The sequence below is a fragment of the Impatiens glandulifera genome, chromosome 9, assembly GCF_907164915.1.
Source record: "Impatiens glandulifera chromosome 9, dImpGla2.1, whole genome shotgun sequence".
Taxonomy (NCBI): Eukaryota; Viridiplantae; Streptophyta; class Magnoliopsida; order Ericales; family Balsaminaceae; genus Impatiens; species Impatiens glandulifera.
This window is the reverse complement of record NC_061870.1, coordinates 38,203,613-38,218,109: the sequence shown is the minus strand read 5'-3', so window position 1 is coordinate 38,218,109 and position 14,497 is coordinate 38,203,613. Positions and strand designations below refer to the sequence as shown.

Here is a 14,497-nt window from a genome sequence, read left to right as displayed (position 1 = left end):
TTGATTTCCATAGTCATGATATAAAGTACAACTTCGAGAAAAAAACATAATACTCAAGAAATGGACCAGCTTCATATTTGCCATGGAGAAGATTTTGAAGTTGGATTTGATTAATGAGAGTTATTTGGTCATACAGAAGAAAGCAATCGGATAGGTTAAGGTTAGCAATGTACAGTAAGTGCATTGGATCAATTCTCAATTTATTTTCTTCCAAATTTCATGGTGTTTTTTTTTTGTACTAATTATTCTGGTTGGTTCTTGTAAGTAAAGATAGAATCAATAAAATGTTTGGTGAGTTGGGTTTGTAAGAGCAGAGTTAGCTTATTCCATGTTTATGTTTGTGGTTTAAATAAATAAAATTAGTATAATGATGAAGCATTACTAATTAAATTCAATATTGAATAATTAATCCAAACAAAGCATTAATTAAGGGGTTAAGCTAAGCTAAGCATTCGTGGCCACTAATCTATATATCTCTCTCTGACACGCAGTCGGAAAAAACACAAACTGAAACGGGACATTGTCATTACCAACAACGACAACAGAAAACATCACGTCAATTTTTTGTCCATGATCAGTTGAGTTGACCCACGTTCAGTTTTTCCTTCCATCATCTTCCCCAAACCACCGAATATATTCACAATACCTTCTTGTCAAACATCCACCCACCTCTACACATATCATGGGCCCCGACTCTACGGCCCTGTCATCTCCCATTGACACCTCCGACGACCTTGCCGATCTCATTTGGCCTTTCGGGGACCTCAACGGGATCGACAAGGAGCAACTCCGGGAGACCTCCTACGAGATTTTCTTCACAGCATGCCGTTCTTCACCAGGCTTCGGCGCTGGCGTCAAGGTTCTCAATCAGGCCGGACAATTTGAAGATGGTGTTGTGGGCCCTGGGTCTCCGTCAAAGGGAAATCAAGGAGTGGGTATGGCGGTGACAAGCAAGGTGAAGAGAGCATTGGGTCTTAAGATGCTCAGGCGGTCCCAATCCAGGAGAACCAACTCCATTGGCTCACCCAGATCGCTCGGCCTTTCTTCCGGCGGAGGTAGTAGCCCTGCCCCCGGGTATAGTAGCGTTAATAGTATTGTGGGCTCCTCCGGGCCGGCGAGGAATCGGAGACCATTGACATCGGCGGAGATAATGAGGCAACAAATGAAGGTGACGGAGCACAGCGATAACAGGCTTAGGAAAACGCTCATGAGGACACTTGTTGGACAGGTATTAATAACAATTAACAATTAACATTCTCTGATCGATAATATATTCTGCATGCTGCTGCTAATTAATTATTATTAATTGTGAAATTTACAGACTGGAAGGAGGGCAGAGACGATCATCCTGCCGTTGGAGCTTCTCCGGCAACTAAAACCGTCGGAGTTTGCAGACTCTCTCGAGTACCACGAATGGCAAATCCGACAGCTCAAGGTTCTCGAGGCTGGTCTCCTTCTCCACCCTTCAATTCCCTTTGACAAGACCAACAGCTTGGCCACTCGCCTCAGGGAAATAGTCCGCTCCGGCGAAGCCCGACCCATAGACGTCGGCAAGAACTCCGAGCACATCCGGTCCCTCTGCAATTGTGTGGTCTCCCTCGCCTGGCGCTCTACCGACGGCTCCCCAACCGACGTCTGTCACTGGGCTGACGGATATCCTTTCAATGTCCACACGTATATCGCCCTTCTCCGTTGCATCTTCGATATCAAGGAGGAGACTGTCGTGATCGATGAGGTCTCTTATTATTATATACACAAATGTTGGGATTGATTATTTGATTTTGGCTTTTTATTTGAATGTCTTTTTGTGGACACCCAGGTGGACGAGCTATTGGAGCTGATGAAAAAGACATGGTCGATATTGGGGATGAACAGATCAATCCACAACTTGTGTTTCATGTGGGTGTTGTTCGAACAGTATGTTATCACCGGCCAAGTGGAACCAGACCTCCTGTCGGCGTCCCTAACAATGCTGAACGAGGTTGCCAACGATGCCAAGAGGCCCAACAGGGAGCCTCTGTACGTGAAGATGTTGGGTTCCGTACTGAGTTCCATAAAGAGGTGGTCGGAGAAGAGATTGCTCGATTATCACAACCATTTCCACCGTGGTAATGTTGAACTGATGGAGAATATGCTTCCTTTGGTTTTCGCCGCAATGAAGATCTTGGAGGAAGATATCTTGGTCGTGGCTGCCGCCGCTCAGGACAAAGGGTTGGAAGTTCCAGGCGAGCATTCCGTTGAGAGTAGAATACACCAGTACATTCAATCCTCAATGAAGAACACTTCTGCTCAGTTGATCGAGAATAGAACCTCGAAAACAGGGGAGACGGTAGAACTGAGCGACGCTCTGCTTCATTTGGCTAAAGATATGCAGGAGCTAGCGGCAAAAGAGAAGGAAATCTTCAGCCCGGTGCTGAAGAAATGGTACCCGGTTGCAGGCGTGGCAGCCATGGCGTCTCTTCACTCTTGTTATGGCACCCTCTTGAAACAGTATCTGGCCGGAGTGACTTGTCTCAGCGGAGATATGATTACAGTGTTGCAGAGAGCAGGGAAACTGGAGAAATTTATGATTGATATGGCAATAGAAGAATCTTCCGGTTGTGGTTATGAAGACCCGGGAAAAGCCATTGCTAAAGAAATGGTACCTTACGAGGTTGACTCAGTCATTATGACACTCTTCAAGCAATGGGTTGATGAAAGGCTCAAGAAATCAAGGAGTTGCGTCGAAAGAGCTAAAGAAACTGAAGTAAGCTAAGGCTAGCTGTCCTGTCTCTGAAATGTATATGTATATATGTTGGCTGATTGATTGTTTCTTTTTGAAATGCAGACATGGAATCCAAAGTCTAAAACCGAGCCATATGCACAGTCGGCCACGGAGCTAATGACGCTGGTCAAGGACGACATAAACGACTTGTTCGAAATCCCTCTCGGTGTCTCCGAGAATTTAGTTCATAAATTCGCCAACGATTTCGATCAAATCTTCTGCGATTACATATCTTTTGTTGCATCATGCGGTAATAACTTCAATTTCATTTATTATCTCTTTCTGAAATTTGTAGGAATAATAATAAGTTATATATACATTTTCAGGATCAAAACAGAGCTACATGCCGACCCTGCCTCCGTTAACGCGATGCAGTCGTGAGTCTAACTTCTATAAGATTTGGAAGAAGATCAGTAGAGTGACGACCCCACAATGTGATAACCGTGAAGCAGCAAAGGAAGCTCACCATCCCCGTCCCTCCACCAGCCGTGGGACTCAACGTCTCTACATCCGTCTCAACACTTTGCATTACCTCCTTTCCCAGATCCATTCCTTCGACAAGGCCCTCTCACTTTCTCCCAGAATCATTCAGTCCTCCTTCTCCGCATTATCCACACAAAAGACCTCCAGTCAGAAGAGGCGGCACGGCTCATCCTTCTCCTCCGCTGTCTACTTTGAAAGCACTTGTTCAGCAATCCAATCCGCCTTAGAACATGTCTGCCAAGTGGCTGCATACAGGCTCATTTTTCTAGACTCCAACTCGGTCTTCTACGACTGCCTCTACAAAGGAGACGTGGCCAGTAACCGTATAAAGCCTGCCCTCAGGAGGCTGAAGCAGAATCTATCGTTGCTTGGGGCCATAGTGACCGACCGTGCCCAGCCAATGGCTTTGCGGGAGGTGATGAAAGCGTCTTTCGAGGCCTTCTTAATGGTCCTGCTGGCCGGGGGGAGCATGAGGGCTTTCTACAAGGGAGACCACGATATGTTGGAGGAGGATCTAGACAGTTTGAAACGGGTTTTCGCCACCTGCGGGGAAGGGTTAATATCGGAGGACGTGGTCGAGTGGGAGGCAAAGACGGTTGAGGGGGTGGTTGGACTTATGGAACAACCGACGGAACAGCTTGTGGAAGATTTTAGCCAGATGACATGCGACGCCAGCGGAATGGGCGTGGCTGTGGTTGTTGGGAGTGGCCTGGGAGGAGGAGGCAGCGGCAGCCGCCGCCTGCCAATGCCGCCAACAACCGGGGTTTGGAGCAGAACAGATCCAAATACTATACTGAGAGTTTTGTGCCATAGAAATGATAAGGCAGCTGGTTATTTCTTGAAGAGAACATTTCAACTCCCAAAGAGATGATGATAATAATAATAATTCCATCTTCTTGATTTATTAGGTTTAAACTAATTGTAGTACATTATTATTAACAGAAATGTACATTATTATATTTATTATTTCCTTTAGGGGAAGAGGAAGAAGGGTTCTACAGGTGAAGAATCTTGAAGAAAAGTTGCAGCCTGGAAGCAATCTGCAGCTTCTGATGTCAAATTACCGCCTGCTTCTTCTTTGTAAATCAATCCCAGATTGTACCAAGCCAAAGGGTTTGTTCGGTCCAGCCTTAATGCATCCATAAGGAAGCTTTTCGCAACTCGTGATGAACCATTATTCATGTCTCTCAGAACAATAGCAGTCGAGATCAAGCTCGAGATGTGATTTGGTTCCACATCCAATGCCTTCCCAAACGAGTCCAAGGCTTCCTTCTGCTCCCCTTTTGCCTTGTAGTATAAACCTATTATAATCATAACCATCCCCCATTTCAGAAATAACTCAAAACATACGTCGCACTGTGGAATGATCGATATACCTGTGGAATGCCATCTAGAAGCAGAATGAGCATTGATGGCTTTCGACTTAAGAAGACAGGTTTCTGCATCCCTCCACTGCGATAAGCTCGTGTAAACGTCTGCCAGATCGTGCCAGGTTTCCATTTCCAAGCTTCTATCATTTTGTTGTCCCCATCCCTAAAGAAAAAAAATCAAAATGCCTCAAAATGGAGCTAGCCTTCCCAAAAGAAAGCTTACAATCTTACCTTTAATTTTTTCTTCTGAAGCCCAAAGCTTTTACGACAAACTTGGAGAATCGCGAGAAGGCGAGTATACGAATCAACCGCATTCCTCAAATGCCCCTGTGCAATCTGTAGTCTAGCTTTAGTCCTCAGCAATTCTCCTTGTTCCCATTTTCCAGTCTCATCTAAGGCCGCGTTAATTATATTCTCCGCATCAACGTATCGTTTTTGAGCCGACAATACACGAGCAAGGTGTATCCACGTTTTCACACTCGAGCCAGCCTCCACCTTCAACAACCTCCTTCCATAATAGAGCGCATCATCCAGTTTTCTCTGTTCTGCCTTCTCTAGACTAAGATGATACAACACATCCGGGTGGTTACCATCTCCATTAGCCATTTCCAACATCTCGATCGCTTCTGAATGTCTCGAAACCTTTTCAGAATCGGAACCCATTCTTCTTGATTGAGCTGCAAGTAAGCGACCCGACAAGAATTTCGCAGCACCCGTCAACTTATCGCATTGGAAACCGGATTTATACGTCAAGGAACGGAGATAATTTATTCCTTCTTCCTGGTTATTGATCTCCAAACAAACTTTTGAAGCCAGCAATAACTCAAACTTGACATCGGCATTCTCTCGATCATTCAACAAGTTCCTCAACAAATTCAAACAAGCCGTGTTATCGCCTTCGGAATAATAACTCAAAGCTAGAGTGTTGTACATTTTCTCTCTTCCCATTATACCGGGAGGCAACTCTTCGACAGAATGGGCGAAAGCCATCAAGTCGCCGCCTATCGACAGTGCAAAGCAGAGATGGTCGAGAACCGACGAGTCCCATTCGATCTTTCCAAGAATAAAGTTACGGAGGATGACCATAAGAAGTAGGACAGACTCTTCTATATTGTTTCTCGGGACAAAGGAACCTTCGGTTTGGGATTGGAGAGTAGGAGGAGATGCGTCACAGCCGCTGTAAAGAAGAAAAATAGCAAACTCTTTCTGGATTCTCGTTCTGGTTTGAATATCAAGGGTCCAATTATAGAGTAGAGCCTTTCTGTAAGCCAAGATTGCATCTTGAGAAGCAGAAGCCAGTTTCCAAAGCTCTGGAAATAGTTCAACCGTCTTGTTCATGATTTCATGTAGTTTATATTCAGACCGAAAATTTTCCTTCAATCCTTCTGGTAACGCAGATTCAACAACGTCCAAAATTACTTTACAAGATTGAGCAGCTTCTGCAAAATCAAAATCAAAATCACCCATGTTTCAAAAGGTGGAAATGAAGAAGTGTATATTATACCTGTGTACCTCCGGAGTGCCTGTAATGATTTAGCCTTTAGAAAGATGGCCTCGAAAAGTAAGGTGACTGCGTGGAGAGACATGATTGTTGAGGAAGAATTAGAAAGATGGGTTTGATGAGAATGGCGTTGTTGTTGAGATGATCTTGTTGATAAGGAAAGTTTAATCCTGGGTGTCATAGCAACGATGTCTATTCCTTGAAACACTTGAAGAGCGGCTTCTACATTCCCTTTTTGATACTCGAGACGGCCTAACAATGCTCTTGCTTCCTAAATCAATCAAATAAAACAGAGATTGATTACATATACAGAGTCTATTCGAAGATATAATCTGTTTTTCTAACCTCATAGTTGAGAAAGCCACTCTCACGAAGGGAAGACTCAGCTTCTTCAATGTTGCTAGAATCTACTTTATTATCAGCATCTTCTCCGGTTCGCCAAGAGAAACCGCTGGCCGAATAATCTCGGGTGGCCAGAGATTCTGAAGATGGAATTCGATCCTCTATTCTCACTTGTTCCCCAGAACAAATGCAATTCATCATCTTATTCATTCTCCCACTTCCACTTCTTCTTCTTCTTATTTTTCTTCTTATTACTACCCAATTCCTAATTCTCATTCTGTTTGTTTCCTCCTCCCACCCACTATAGCTTCTTTCCCTTTATAACAAAACCCTAAAACAAGAACAAAAATTGAATCAAAAAATGTATCCATTGGAAAAGGTACTGATCTAAAACAGTAAGGCATTAAAATAAGGAAAAGAAATGCGAAGCATCCATTGGAAAAGGTAGTGATGAAAGGAGCACAAAGTCAGCAAAACAACAAAATAGAGCTACAGTTGCAGAGAAGAGGAACATGCGTATTATGACAGTATGTGCGCAAAATGTTAAAAAGAATGAAAGAATCAAACGAAAAAGAGGAAGAGGAAGAGGAAGAGGGTTAGTAGTAGTACCTTTGATCATTAAAAGATAATAATAAATGATCCCACAACACACCATCATCATCATCATCATCTCTTTTGACTTTCTTCTTCCTGGAGGAGGAGGATGAGAATCCAACGCTTCAACTTTACCATAACTAGTAGTCTAATGGAGAGACAAAGAAGAAGAAGAAGAAGGTTGAGGAGTCGGCAAATAAATAAATATATATATATATATTCAACTTCCACGGGAGAAGGTATTAACGGAATAAATCTTTTATTTTTGCACTATTTTATATATATATATTTAATTGATTAAGAGGATGTGGGTGAGACTTGAGACTTTAGTTAAGGCTCGTTTGATATTATGGGCTTATTTGGAATTCAGTCACTTTCCCTAATACATCTTTTTTATTTTATTTTTATAATTATTAAAATTAATTGTAACAAAATCTCACTTTTAAAAAATACACAATTTTAATTTTTACTTTTTAAATAGTAAGAAAACATCAATTTTACTTTCTCATAGTCTACTTTTCACATATGATGAGAGATGATTTGGTCTCTAAGATGAGACTTGTCACTATTTCATCCCAGCATGGTTAAAGTTGAAGATCTTTTTTTTATCATATAAAAAATAAATAAAGATTTTAAGATTGTTGTATCTATATGAACTTTTTATATATAAAAATAAATAGATATTAATTTTTATGTAACAAATAAAATATAAGTTATTTTATTTTTAAAAAGTTAATTTTTGAAAATTAATATGACATGTAATCATGATGACAACTTTTTTCTGTGAAATTAAATATGCATTTTAGTTAATTAAAAATATTTTTATTATTAAATTTTGAAGTGTTTAGATTATTATTTGTTATTATATAATGAAATTAAATAAATTTGATCAATATTACTTATATTTATACAAATAAAGATTTTGAGTAACTCTATATATAAAATATAACTGGTTATATATATATTTAGAATTTTAGATATTTTTATATTTAGTTCTTTTATTTTAAAATTTTGTATTATTAAGAGTTGAAAAGAAATAAAAAATTATAGTTCTGAAAAGACAGATTATCCATTTTTTTGTTATAATTATGAAATATTTTAAAAAAATAAATTAAGAACTCTTGGGCATTATGTAGAGACAATGTTTCAAGATAAGAAATATTTTATTGGTTATCAACTAGACAAGATAAAAAAAATACATGTAAATATGTGCTGATAAATCAACTTTTGATTTTCATTTCCCATACGCATCATCTTTATTTTGGTTGACTTGTATTTTATTTATTTATTTTTAATGAATGAGAATGACTCTTATCTAAAAGAAATTAAATTTGAAAAAAACTGGATTGCAATATTTTTTTATTTGTGAAGGTAAGAAGGAATGTTGAGACTTGAGAGGGAGAGGAACCAACCCGAACCGACCCATCACCTTTAAATTCAACCATCTTCACTCAACTACCTTTAGAAGTGCATTAATAATCATTAATAATTTTGTTAATATATATATATATATATATTCCTCATTTCCATTTTGTCCCCCCTTTAAATGCATGCATCCATAATTCCATTTATGGTTATCATCTATTTGAAAACGCCTTCCGTTTTTGTTTTTAATTTTAAGGTTGTGAAATATTATATTAATATTAAATATGAGTCAATTAATTAATTCAGATATATTAATAAGACTGTAAGATGCACATTCCAGTACCCAATTGCAATTTTAATAGAGGTAGATAATAGCCTTTAATAAATAAATAAAATGTATTTAATTTTTATTTCGGAAACTAATTTATGATATTTTAGAAAATGGTCAAATTGAGAGACATTAATTATAATCAATACAAACATATATTATATATAAATACCTTAACCATTCACTGATTAATTTGATAATTACGATTGATTAATAATAGTTGTGGACATAATAATTAATAGAAAAATGTCAATGCAAACACATTAATTATAATAGTGTTCTTAAGCATTGGACATTCTCATGCATACATTAATTAATACCTCTTAATTCATTCTTAATTAGTAATTAATGATGTTAAAATCTAGTACTAGTTTGTCAAAACCTTCTCTCAGTCACAATCACCACCACTAATTAATGCCTCCACCTTTCCCAAATCCTCCACCACCACCACCACCAAAACCACTACCCTTCCCAAACCCTCCACCACCACCACCACCAAAACCCCAACCTTTTCCAAAACCAGTACCACCACCGTTCCCAAAGCCCCAACCTTTTCCAAAACCACCGCTCTTTCCAGATCCTCCATCACCACCAGAGCCATGAGCACCTTTTCCAAAACCACCACCACCACCAGAGCCATGATCACCTTTTCCAAAACCACCAGCACCCTTTCCAGAGCCATGATCACCTTTTCCAAAACCACCACCCTTTCCAGAGCCATGATCACCTTTACCAAAACCACCACCACCACCACCCTTTCCAACTCCTCTTCCAATACTGCCACCCTTACGAAATCCTCCACCAATGCCAAACCCAAACCCAATGCCAACGCCCACTCCTCCTCCAACACCACCGCCTAAATCTCCTCCCTTGCCAACAGCACCTAGTCCAGCCCCAATACCCTTCCCAAACCCACCAACCACTCCTCCACCATTTCCAAAGTCTCCCCCTCTTCCACCACCCTCTTGATCATGATCATCTATCACCCTCGTAACATATCTGGCTTCAACTAAACTCAACATGAAAGCATGAATGCAAAGGAATGACAAAATGCCAAATGCAACTGATGATTCACCACGTCTCATCTTAATTACCCGGCCAAAAAATATTAGTCTACGTAATTGATACTCATGTGTGATCAACCCACAATTAATACAGAAAAGGGTTTATATATATATATATATATATATATATATATATATATATATATATATATACATGCACTGTCCTCTCTTACTCTCAAAGCTTAATTAATTAGATATACACCTAGCTAGCTAACCATGCACTGATCGCGTCTTCAACTTCAGCTTAATAATAATTAATTAATAGGTTGGTTTCATAAAATAGGGATTATTAATTTGATTCCCAAAACTCAGAAAATAGACCTATGTATTATGTATATATATATATTAAATGGCCAATTATAGTATTACTACCTAGCTAGCCATTTATAGTGGAAACGGGACCCCAATTTCAATGGGTCGATCGGAGCTTAATTAATTTAATATATATTTAAGCTTTTCTTAGAGGGACAATATTTTTAACATTTAATTAATTTGGAATCAAACTAATTAATTTGGAGATCATTCTGCCTAAAGCCAAATTAATATGTTAATTAACTATATCTATAGTTTCCTTTAACCAAGTAAAATTATAGTACAACGTATCATATAACAGTTTCAAATAGCTAGAAAAAGTGTTGACATATATATATTTTTTTATTAATACAATTTTACTTGTACGCTTTTTCAATCACAACTTCTGAATTTATTAATACAAGAAAATTATATATATTTATATTATTATATAGATATAAAGTTATACACAAGAATGGGTTCAACAACCATTTACAGGACAAATAAATTTAATAGCAGAGAGAGAGAGACAAAGAAGGTCTAATGAGGGAAAGTGGAGAAGTAGGACATCATTAATGCTAGTTAATTTTAAAGATGATAATAATATTGTTCATGAATCCTCCATGTGCAAGGTAGATCATGAAGAATTTAATGCTTTTCTTGAGCTCATCAAATTATTATTAATTTATTTGGTCTTCTAGCAAAAATATTATTAGTACATTTTTTTTTAATAATTTGTATTTTTCACTACAGATATTTCCAATTCAGAAACTATTTTTTCTATAGCCTGACTATCTCTAACTAAATTTGCAATTACAAAAGAGTTTGGAAAAATAATATATATTTTCTTAAAAACTAGGAAGGATTATACATGTCAAGATCACATGTTAAGGTTTTAAGATAGAAAGGATTTTTATTTATTTATTTGTTTGTTAAAACTAGGAAGCTAGCACAACATTTAATCATTTTTTCTGTCTTAATTTACAATGTTATAAGTGAGAATTGATCCATTTAAATTTAACACTTAAATATAAGTTTTTTTTTAAAAATGAAGGTGAGTTAATTGTCACAGTAATTTCAATATGCTCCTGATAGATTGAGATTGGGCCCAAATAAAAAAAAAAGTAGTGCAATTATCTAAAAAATAAATAAATGCTAGAACACCTCTTTAATGGTAGCCAGCAAGGGTTTCATACAATTAGAAAGTAAGAAGTCTGCAGCCAGCTAGCTTGTAAGGTGCATTTATGGATATTTCTTCTCCATTTGTGTAAGGATCAGTAAGAGGCAATCATAATAGAGTAATTAGCTAGCTAGTCAGGTCATAAATTAACTAGGTCCACAACCTCGCAATAATTTTTATTTTATTTTTATCAAAAATGAATTTTTCAAAACACAATTGTTATCACTTACATGATGTGTAATAAGGTAAAAGTTCACATGAAACAACTAAACGTGTTCTTCTTGATTGTTATTTTGTCAATTAAGTATATATCTTCACAATAATTATTATTCATTTGCATGATTAAATAGTCTTAAATTTGAAAAAATTGAAAAGTAAGAGGATGATCAGTTGGAAAAAATTGTGTGTACTTGCTAGATATAGAAAAGCAAAAAATAATTTTTCATTCAGAAATCAAAATATGGACGAGAACTGGATTATTACAACTGGTGCATACTAATTCCGAGCATATAGTCAAACTAACATGAAAGAAAGACACAAAAAGGAAGAGAGTTGGAAAAAATACAAAAACAGATCGCCCAAATCAAATAATTGTAAATGTGGATGCAACCATCTATAAGAGTACGGAAAAAAGTTATGTAACAATGATTTTGTGCATTCCAAGTGAAAAAATTATTACAGAAGGGAAATAATCATTTTAAGGTGTTGATGTCACAATTACTGAAATTGTGGTTTTAAAACTAACAACGAAAATGACGGATGAATTATATCTCAATGATGTTATCATATATTCTGACTGTCAACTGGCTATTAGAAATCTCGAAACGTGAAAGTTGAACACATACTAGAAGGCGAGACCGATAAAAATAAATATTCTTAAATGTTTAGAAATCAATAAGAATTTCAAAATAGATTGGACTAAGAGAGAATTCAACTTTGTCGCACATTGGATTGAATTGAAATGCAGAAATCGATTCACCGATTACATGGAATGAGCTTAACTTTCAACAAATTTAAAACTTAATTCTCATTAACCACAAATGTTTTGATGAATTTAAGCGAGTTGTTAACGAATTAAATTCTCGACAATCGAATTTAATCAAGATAACTCGACGGTCCGATAGATAGAATGTAGGAGAAATGAAAGAACTAGGGAGACAACATATATGCAACTAAAGTATTTTGGAGTCTTATTGAGTTTTTTTTTTTTTTTTTTGTCTACATCATCTATTCTTCTTAAGCTGTTTGCTTTAAAAGAAATTTGATAATTTTTTTTTTTTTTTTTTTTTTGTCTTTGTAATGTCCTAAAAGCTAATTTGATCTCGATTTGTGTTGAAAGTTTTTTATTTAAAATATTATTTTAAAAGATTTATACAAAGATGTATTTTGATATTTCAAAATTAATTATGGAAATAATTATTTTTCTTCAAATTTAAATTATCTTAAATTTAAATAATCAAATCATAATTTTATTAAGAGAAATCTTTATTTTAATTTAATTAATTTAAAAGATTATTTATTTAAATTAATAAAATATTTGGATACGTGTATAAACGTAATTTATCAAAGAGTTTTTATTGAGTTCGATGTTTGGTGACACTGGAAAAAAAGCTTTCGCACTATAATGGTCCCTACTTCATAAAATTTCGACTATTTCTTTTTAAAATTATGGTTTTATTATATTTTATTTAATCAAATATTTTTCAAGTTCTAGACATGTGTCAATTTTTCATGCATTTAAAATTACAAAATAATATTTAAATACTAGTAATACGATTCATGTCGAGAATTATGGAGGAAAATATCTGAAAAATATTCGTTTATGATGTTATAATTTAAAAATAAATTCAAACAGATCTTTTTTAAAATATTTTTTTTATGAAAATAAAAATAATATTTTATAATTTTTTTGAATTTTTAAAAATAATTTAAGACTTCTAGTTGTAAAAAAACAGTTAAAATCAAAGGTCTCAAACAAGCAGGCCCTTTGGCCGGTGTCCAGGTCGCAAGACGGGTCGGACGTGCAAGTTTGAACTCAATTCGGCCTGGGAGCCTAGTCAATGCGGGGTTGAATTCACAGTCACACGCGAATTTCTTCGGTCATCCGTGGGATTTCTCGGTTATTCGTGAGATTTCTCGATCGGAAGACATGTTTGGCTAGTGTTCTCAATCGAAAACCAAACTAAACTATTTTTTTTCGGTCAAAAGTAGGTTCCGGATGGTTTTCTCAATCGAAGACCAAATCAAGGCAAAATTATCATTCGCCTTCGAGAACACCTGTGCAGTTTTGAGATTTCGTCTCAAGTTACCATTTCTTTGATCCAAGAACATGGAGGGGGTTAGGGCAGGTCACACTCCAGGGCAGTCCATTTATTAAAATAAAGAAGAAATCTTTAGTATCTTTTAAATATAAATAGATCTAGCTTAGTGGCTTAGGATGTAAAAAAAAATTTATATTTGATTTTTACATCTGGTCATTAGTTCTAACCTCACCAGTCACCACAAGTTTTTTTTATCATTTTTTTAACGGTCAAAATTGACGTTTTTTTAGGCTAGGGCAGCCCAAAATTCAGGAACCAGGGCCGACCCTGTGTATAACTAGGGCCGGCTCTGGGCCAAGCCCATCAAACCCCCGAACTAGGGCAGTTCACTCTTGAGGGCAGTCCATTTATTAAAATAAAGAAGAATATAAATAGTTCTAGCATAGTGATTTAGGATATAAAAAAAAATTATCTGGTTTTTTTTATTATTTTTTAAACTGACAAAATTGATGTTTTTTTAGACTAGAACAGCCTAAAACTCGGGCCTACACTATGTATAACACGGTCATAGTCATTCAAAGCATCAATCGGTCGGGAGAGGTCAAATTAGGTTTGAATAACTTTCTGGGAAAAAATTGGAATTTTAATTTTGTTAAAGTTTGATTCAGCATTGGAGCTTGCTGATCATTTTCATATATTTATTACAATCAGTTTAAAACATAAAAACATTATTATTGGTAAATTTGAACCAATCAGAATAATTTCATATTTTTGAAATTTTGATTTTTAAACATACTTATAATATATATATATATATATTTTTTTTTTTCCTGAAATACCGTAAATGGTTTAGTTTTTGAAAGATAATAGGTGTAACAATCTTACAAACTAATTAAGTAAATGATTTAAATGGATGAATAAAAAATAAATTTTACTTTCAAATATAAAGATAAA

The 14,497-nt window shown here is 36.2% G+C and overlaps 3 protein-coding genes across 4 annotated transcripts; 1 reads left to right on the top strand and 2 right to left on the bottom strand.

Moving 5' to 3' along the window:
• Positions 1-51: 51 nt before the first annotated feature.
• Positions 52-4,217, top strand: LOC124913739 (protein unc-13 homolog). 2 transcript variants are annotated; one of them, XM_047454153.1, is made up of 6 exons: positions 52-160; positions 492-1,228; positions 1,322-1,735; positions 1,820-2,746; positions 2,828-3,014; positions 3,091-4,217. In XM_047454153.1, exons 2-6 carry the CDS (start codon positions 683-685, stop codon positions 4,116-4,118), a joined length of 3,102 nt encoding a protein of 1,033 aa, XP_047310109.1. In that variant the 5' UTR covers positions 52-160; positions 492-682; the 3' UTR covers positions 4,119-4,217. The 2 variants fall into 2 exon arrangements, with proteins under 2 accessions (XP_047310109.1, XP_047310108.1); XM_047454152.1 differs by having other exon boundaries at positions 52-174.
• LOC124913740 (protein NPGR2-like) lies at positions 4,119-7,205 on the bottom strand. Its single transcript, XM_047454154.1, has 6 exons — positions 7,070-7,205; positions 6,464-6,791; positions 6,122-6,389; positions 4,849-6,056; positions 4,624-4,780; positions 4,119-4,548 (listed from the first exon to the last, which is right to left on the bottom strand). Exons 2-6 carry the CDS (start codon positions 6,734-6,736, stop codon positions 4,220-4,222), a joined length of 2,235 nt encoding a protein of 744 aa, XP_047310110.1. The 5' UTR covers positions 6,737-6,791; positions 7,070-7,205; the 3' UTR covers positions 4,119-4,219.
• Positions 7,206-9,154: 1,949 nt separating this feature from the next.
• On the bottom strand, positions 9,155-9,832 carry LOC124916441 (glycine-rich cell wall structural protein 2-like). The gene has a single exon (XM_047457155.1). It carries the CDS (start codon positions 9,830-9,832, stop codon positions 9,155-9,157), a length of 678 nt encoding a protein of 225 aa, XP_047313111.1.
• Positions 9,833-14,497: the final 4,665 nt, after the last annotated feature.